The sequence below is a fragment of the Geospiza fortis genome, unplaced genomic scaffold (genome assembly GCF_000277835.1).
Source record: "Geospiza fortis unplaced genomic scaffold, GeoFor_1.0 scaffold55, whole genome shotgun sequence".
Lineage (NCBI taxonomy): Eukaryota > Metazoa > Chordata > Aves > Passeriformes > Thraupidae > Geospiza > Geospiza fortis.
Genome location: NW_005054308.1, coordinates 11,127,806 through 11,135,801, shown reverse-complemented (window position 1 = coordinate 11,135,801; position 7,996 = coordinate 11,127,806). Strand labels below are relative to the sequence as shown.

General features: G+C 46.8%; 1 protein-coding gene across 1 annotated transcript; it reads right to left on the bottom strand.

Moving 5' to 3' along the window:
* Positions 1 to 7,695, bottom strand: SLC26A2 (solute carrier family 26 member 2). The gene is made up of 3 exons (XM_005418931.2): positions 7,656 to 7,695; positions 4,607 to 5,245; positions 1 to 2,206 (listed from the first exon to the last, which is right to left on the bottom strand). Exons 2-3 carry the CDS (start codon positions 5,231 to 5,233, stop codon positions 710 to 712), a joined length of 2,124 nt encoding a protein of 707 aa, XP_005418988.1. The 5' UTR covers positions 5,234 to 5,245; positions 7,656 to 7,695; the 3' UTR covers positions 1 to 709.
* Positions 7,696 to 7,996: the final 301 nt, after the last annotated feature.

The window sequence follows — 7,996 nt, the reverse complement described above, 5'->3', positions numbered from 1 at the left end:
AAAAAAAAAAATCATTAAAATCAAGCTGGAGAGGCAGCATTTCCATGGGCACAGGCAGGTAAAGGCCTGTGCAGAAATGAGATAACCATGCCCTTGTGGCCTGGCTGAATTAGGAGGCAGTGCCAAAACCTCTGGAGGTGAGAGGTGCTTGCTTAAAAGATATTAATTAAGATATCTTCCTGCATGTTTAGATTTGATTTCTCTATCTGAAATTCAGGGAGATTGCAAATTCAAGCACTGCCCAGTAAAGACCAGAGCAAACAGTCCCTGGCAGCCTTTCCTTGGCAAACACAAGGGTGTGGTGATGGAAAGCAATGCCAGAATGAGGGATGAGAAATGAGTTGCCTCATTCTTCAGCTGCACAGGATGTCCAGACTACTCCAAAATCCCACCCCATCCACAAGGACAGGGTGGCAAAAAAGACTTGATCACAACTTCAGAGTGGAACTGAGACCCAGAAAGCTCTAGAGAGGACATGAGCTGAACAACCCCATGGAAACTTAAGATCTGCACATTGGCCACAATCAAGGTAAGAACTTCCTTCATTCAGCACCTCCCATGGAATCACTACCCCAGGCAGGTAAAATCCAGAGAGATTGCAGGGTACCAGAGTGCTGGCACCACCCTGCCCTGCTCCCTGAGCACACACACATTGATTTCACAGACACACAGACACGTTTGCCCAGCCATTGTTCCTTCTCTTTCCAAGCTATTTCTTCAGAGCACCGTGCCCCTGCGTGCCCAGGGCAAAGTCCACGGCCTGGTGCACGCTGTGGAAGAGCAGCTGGTCCTCCCCCTCCTGGAAGAACTCCCCTCGGAGCAGGGTGCTCCTGACAGAAGGGCTGCACTGGGCCAGCAGCACGTGGACGCCGATGTCCCTGTAGTCCTTGCAGACCTCCTTGAGCGTGCGGATGCCGGCCGTGTCCAGGAACTGCACGGCGCAGCAGTCGATCACGATGGTGTGAAACCCCACAGGCTCCGACCCCAAATCCACGGGGACGCTGCTCTGCTTGTCCCCAGACCCCTCCTCCTTCTCCTTGAGCTTTCTTTTCTCTGCTTTCTTCTTGGCTGCCTTCACCCACGCAGGGTTGACCCCAGTTTGCTTGTAGAGGGTGGATTTGAAGCACTCCTTGTTGATGTAGTAGATGGGGGCCTCGAAGCGGAACACCACCACGCCAGGTTTGGTTTGCAGGTTCTTGTAGGCAGACAGGGACTCGTAGGTCTCCGACTCGGCCACCCAGCCCAGCAGCGGCGCCTCGGGGCGCTGGGTGCGGAAGATGACGCAGAGCATGGAGAAGCAAACCCCCACCAGGAGCCCGATCTCGGTGCTGATGAGCGCCGTGGCCGCCATGGTGACCGCCCAGATCACCGTGTCCACCCTGCTCAGGTGCCACATCTTGGGCAGGTCCCTGAACTTGCGCAGGGCTCCGCGGAGGTTGACGATGGTTATGACGGCAAGGACGCATTTCTGCAGGGAGTAGAACAAAGGGGCGATGACGAGGAGGACCAGGAGGATCACCAGGCTGGTCACCATGCCAGACATCTGGGTTCTGCAGCCCGTGGACTCCTTGACCAGGGTCTTGGCGAGAGCTGCACTGGTTGTGAAGCAGTGGAAGAAGGAGGGGATGATGTTGCAGAAGCCAATGGCGTACATCTCCTGGTTGGCCCTCACGGAGTAGCCGTGCTTCTTGGCAAACATCTCCGAGAGGGACACGGTGATGGCAAAGCCAATGATGGCAATGGGGATGGCATCCAACGCCACGCTGGGAATCAGGGTCCAGACTGGAGGGCGCGGGGGCAGAAACCCCGTGGGGATGTGCCCTGAAATGCTGGATCCATAAGTCTCCCTCAGCTTCCCAAAGTGAGATGCCAGAGTGGCTGCCACAACCACGAAGAGCTCCACCGGAACCGGAGCCTTGAGCTTGGATTTGAAGCGCTCGTTAAGCTCTTTGGCTGGGATGAGCACCAGGAAGCACAAGAAGCTGGTGATGAGGTCACAGATGTTGGTGGTGTGGATGTTCCTGAAGATGTTTATCCAGGTGGTGATGAGGGAGCCCACGCCCCCGCTGCGAGGAATGTCCAGGCCCAGCAGGTACTTGACTTGTGAGGTCAGGACAGTGATGGAGGCCCCTGTGACAAACCCACTCAGCAGAGAATCTGAGAGGTACACGGAGACAAAGCCCACCTGGAAGAAGCCCATGGCCACCTGGAAGGAACCAACCACACACAACATGTCAGGACACAAATCCCACAGATTTTGTCAGGTGGGATAAAAAAACCCAACATCGTGCACGGCCCTGGAGGACCAGGCATGGTCTGAGCAGGGAGAAAAATCTCCCTGTATTCAAAATATTTTAAAAATATATAATAATATATATCATATAAAATATTGAAATATATAATATTTGTATATTTTACAAAAATATTTTATATATATTATATAAAATATATATATAATTATTATATACTCCCTGTATATAAAAGTATTCAGACCAGGATTTTTGGGGGATCTTCCTCCCCTGAACAAATGTTCATTGTCTGCTCTGCTAATTACCCAGGTGGGGGAAAAAAGAAAAGAAGAAAACCTAGGGGAAAAATCCAAACCCCACATTTGAAATACTGCCTGCTTTTGCCATTTCTCTTTCAGTTCCTCTAAACTTTGTGAACTTTGCAAGGATCTAAAATTTTCCTGCTGGCCTTTGTCTGCCTTGCACTGGAGTTCAGAGCCTGCAATAAAACCACAGCTTGTGGGGTGACAACTGTCCTTTGTACTGCAGAAAGTTTGGTGCCTCTGACTCAGAAAGTCTATGAGCTGCAAACTCCTCTGCTGCAGATCATAAAAACAGAGATAACTCGGAACTCGATGAGAATCTCAAAGAATTACTGAAGATAAGGCAGGTCTGGAACCTGCACTGGATGAAATCAGCTCACAGCTCTCAAAGGCTCCCTTATAGCCTTGATAATTAATTCAGGGTCCTTCTAAGTGTAAAACATCAATAATAATTAGCTTACCTAGATAGTATTAACTGGTGTGAGAAGATTTTATGATTTGATTGTAAAGTTTCTGATACAAAGAATATGTGATTTTGGTCGAAAAAAAATAAATTTGAGGGTGTTGGCCTGTAGAGAATATGCCTAATATTCAGAGGGACTGAAGATAAACTGATCTGATTTCTTCAGATAAAGAAATTGAACTGCATTTGTACTTGCAAAGACTATTAAGTGCAATTCACAAACTGCACCCATCCCACAGGGATGAAAGACGAAACCCAAAATCCAGTGTAGCCTGGGAGGCCCAGAATATTTCTGAAATAACTCAACAGGAACTTGCAGTACAAAAAGTTCCAGGTTGTGTCCAAAACCTGTGTTTTAAAGTGTCACAAACATGTTTTGTTCCCCTCCTATATATTTTGATTGGCTGTCACCCTGGACAGATGATAAAAAATGAATGTGAACTCACGAACTCAAATACCACAGCTCTGCAGTACAGCTAAAATTAATCTCATTCTGGTTAATGTATAAGACTCTAAAAACAAGGATACCTGCTTTAATTTAGGCAAGCAGTGAATTCTAGAAAATAAATAGATATTTGTAAATATAAAATATATTGTATCCTCTCAGTAGAATCCTTTCCATGCAGTAGTATTGTTTTGGCTTCAAATGGGCAAACAGCAAATTTTTTAAAAGCATATTTACAAATAAAAGGAAAATGGAGATACTTTTACTGTCCAAATTTTTCTTCGGTAAAGGCAAATGATTAAAGACTGGAATTAGGAGCTGATGCACCACATTTTGACCTGATGGAATTGGGTCTAATGCCAAAAAGATAAACAGAGCTTCAGGCCACAGCAAGGAAGGTAGTGAGTAGACCCTGAGAGCTGGAGGTGCAGGTAAAACTTGACAAAAGAAAGGCCTTGTAAAATCAGGCCTTATTACTATTTTAACTGAATTAACAGTTAAGTCTGTTGAGTTTCTATGAGAAACATATTCTAAGAATGAAAACCAATTTGCATAACAACCTATTCTTGTGAAAAAAAGGAGATGCACTTACAAAAACAAGAATTCTATCTCATTAGAATATTAATACAGAAGAATATTAGAAGAATATTAGAATACTAGAAGAAAATATGTAAACTATCTAAAACTAGAAAAGTTTGACAAACACATACAATAACCCTTACCAACCAATGAACTGAGTTTCACTAGATTACTAACCAATCACATTCAAACACAGTACCTTCTAATACCATATAAAAATGAACTCTCCATATTAAAAAATGTAATATTCTGCACAAAAAAAATCAGATGTCTAGTCTCATATCTATCTCTAACACAAGGCCAATAGCAGCTCCAGCAGAAGTGTCCCACCTACCTATCATTACTATGTTTTCCACTTCTGTACATTATTGTGATCAGGTGCAATTTCCTTGTAAAACCAGTTTTGCAAAAGCATTAAGTGCTTTTTTTTGCAGCGTGTCATTGGCTGTAAAAAAGCCACTTCTTAGGTAACAAACCTTCACAGTATTTGGCAGGTGAAATCCCTAAAAAAAAAAAAAAAAAAAAAAAGACCCCCCAGGAGGTGGGGACCAGCTGCAGCCGCCCTTACCTGGTACACCCCCGAGATGAAGGTGAGGGTGGCAGCCACGGCCATGGCGTAGCAGCCGCTGTCACAGAGCGGCTCTGTCCCGTTCCCAGTGCCATTCCCGTGCCCCCCTGGGCCTGGCAGGGCACTGGGCACAGCTGGCTCCAGCTGGTAGCCAGCCCTCTCCACCTCCCTGTCCACCACCTGGCCCAGCATCAGGCACACCACGCCGAAGATGCTGACGGAGATGTGGCGGGAGGTGCCGAAGATGCAGTAAATGATGCAGGAGAAAAAGGAGGTGTAAAGGCCATAAATGGGCTCCAGCCCTGCCAAGAGGGAGTAGGCAATGGACTGTGGGACCAGCAGGACCCCCACGATCACACCAGACATTACATCCCCCAGGAGGTACTCCCTGAGGTTGTATTTAGGAAGCCACTGTAAGATGGGGAAAAACCCCAAAATACAATCTTTAATTTTGGCCGGGGTGCAGCTGCAAGTTTCCTTTGCTTTCTTAACCAGCAGAGCCTTCATGTTCCTCTTCTTCTCTTGGGGTTCCAGGAACATTGTGTGATGGAAACTGCACTTGGCATCATCTCCTTCTGGCCCTTCCATCACTTCATGGATATGGTTGGTCTCTGTCATCGCTGCCATCGCCAGGACTCACTGAAAACACAAAGGACCATTAAACCAAAAATAAATGTACAATGTGAGACTTGAACATAGCATTTATGAAAAGCAAGGGCTGAAACTCTCAGTTCAGCAGAGAGAAAGCAAATTCCAAGCAAACTGGGAACCTCTCAGCTTGCTTGGGAATTGAGAAAATGAGATTTTCTCAAGGGAGCCTCCCCACTGCATCCCTGTGAAGCAAGAAATGACCTTTCCCAGAAGGGAACCTGGCATCCTGTGGAATACACCTGCTGCTGGTAGGGTTGGGAAATGGACAGGAATGCAGCAGCACTGCCTTTCTGGGAGGCTTCCTGGAGAAAATCTCTGCCTGCAGCCTGTTCCACCTTGCAAAGCCAGACAGAGGGGTTTACTGTAGTGCCACAGCCATTCCAGCCCAGCTGCTAAAAATTAACTGCAAGTGGGACATTTCCAGCAAAGCACAGCTCAGTCTACATCTCTTGTGGGTTGTTGTTTTCTTTTTTTGTTTTGTTTTCTTTTTTTTGACGCAGGGATTTCACCTGCCAAATACTGTAAAGGTTTGTTACCTAAGAAGTGGCTTTTTTACAGCCAAAGACACGCTGCAAACAAAAGCACTTCACACTTTTGCAAAACTGGTTTTACAAGGAAATTGCATCTGATCAAAATAATGTACAGAAGTGAAAAACATATTATTGGGCACAATGGCAGGTAGGTGGGACACTTCTGCTGGAATTGGTGCTCTAGACCAAGCTGCCCACAGACAGTAAAACAGGGTAATTATACCAATAATTTAACACTGGGAACATACTGCCTGACTGGGAAAGAGCAAGGTCTTGATGAGACAAACCCAAATGAAACTTGAGCATACCAAGTGACTGCCAGCACTTAGCTCTCCCACCTGCACAAAACATCCAGAATCCTCCAGAAAACTCCTTAAGCCCCAATACCTGGTACCACCAGTACAGTGAGACCATTTCAGCCAGAAACTCACTGGTCTGGGGTGAGACCCAGCAAGAGAACCCTGAGAAGTGTCACTGCCACGCTTCCCTTTCTGGCACTGCAGTCCCAGAGTGCCAATGACAACATGGATTTGATGTGCTGCTCACGTCCTCTCCGTGCAGTGCAAACATCAGCCAGACTCCTGTCCATGGAACGCTCACTGCTGAATTAATCGCCCAATTAATTGTCCAATTGTCCTGAATTAATTGTACCAATTAATAAATTGCTACTGGAACTGGCAGTGCTAAGGATGCAACTTGAGTCTGCCCCAGAATGTGTTCAGTTAATCACCATTTCTCAAGCAGCTACAGCATCACAGAACTGTGGAGTCATCCAGGTTGGAAAATCCCTCTGAGGTCACCCAGTCCAACCACTCCCAACAGAGCCAAGGCCTCCACTAAACCATGTCCCCAAGTGCCACATCTACAAGTCTTAAATCCCTGCAGGGATGGGGACTCCAGCACTTCCCTGGACAGCTGTGTCAGGGCTGGACAGCCCTATTGGTACAGAAATATTCCTAATTAAAACACTCCCTGCTACCGTCCCTGCAGTTTGAGTTTCTCAAAGGTATGGGAGGGAGAAGGGAGAGGAGTGACTTTGTGTGCCTTAGGACAGCCTGAGCAGAAGGAACCCACAAGAGCAGAACCAACTACAGAACTTAATATTTACAATGGCTTCTTCAGAGACTTCTAGAACCAATTAGAAAGTAATTGCACCCAACTAATCCAACCATGGTGTCCCTGGATCTGCAGACATAGCTAAAGCCAACACACAGAAAATACCAGGGAGGAGTTTCTGTTTCATCTCCTGCTCCTTGCTGGGACTCCCAAAGGAGTTTCCATTCAGCACAGGCCCAGACAGGGAGCATCTCTTTGGTGGGTGAGCTCCTGCACCCTCCCAAATAACCAAACCCTGCCACTCTTTGCTGGCTGTGCCTGACCTGGTACTGAAAGGAGGGTTTCAAACACAGACCCCGAACCAGCAGGGATGGATTTTCTGTGTGACAGGGCCTGTCTCCCTCCCTGCAGTAATATCCCAGGATCACTGAGGTTGGAAAAGCCCCAGCTGTGCTCAAAGCTCAGCTTGTCCCCAGCCCAGAGCACTGAGTGCCATATGAAGAGTCAGGATCTTCAAATGAAGAACCTGCACTGCAAGAAGGGACATGCTCAAGATGATCACACCTGGAGGAGACCCCCACCGCTACCCTGCAGGTTTCCAACCTCACCCACCTGTACAAGACTGCCAATTGTGCTCAGGGACGATTTACAGCCCTCACAACCCCCCTAAATACACAGTGAGAAACAAGGGAGTATTACAAAAGCCTGTGTCAGCTCTACTTTGCAAAAGTACATTTTGGAGCTGTATTTGCTCAAGAAGTTTTATTTGCTTTACCAGCACAGAGTTACAAATCAAAAGGCTTCTCCCTTACCCAAAGCTCAGCAAATCAACACTGTAAAAGCTGAGGGGGGACAAAATCAAGCCGGACTACTTTTTATGTGTAGCAATGAGTTTGTTTTGTGAGATTTTAGTAAAGATTTCAGTAGTGAAAATTCTTTTGATTTCTTCTGTCCCTCCTCCAGGACTTGCAGGCAGCTGAGTCAAACCTGGGAATTTTCTGAAATGTGCCAACACAAACCCCAGACAGCTCAGTTTGGTGCTGCTCTAAAACATCTGCATGGGAGGGGGTGCCTGGGTTTCAGTTGTGTCCAGACAGTGGGGAAATGTTCTAAGTAAAACCTTTCTGGCTCCAGAGCTCTGAGCACATACTGG

What these genes read in the sequence shown, in the direction of transcription:
- SLC26A2 (XM_005418931.2), bottom strand. Translation starts at nt 5,233, where the DNA reads ATGGCAGCGATGACAGAGACCAACCATATCCATGAAGTGATGGAAGGG. An exon ending in TCATCTCGGGGGTGTACCAG is followed by an intron (nt 2,207 to 4,606) that starts GTAAGGGCGGCT and finishes GGTTCCTTCCAG; the next exon opens with GTGGCCATGGGCTTCTTCCA.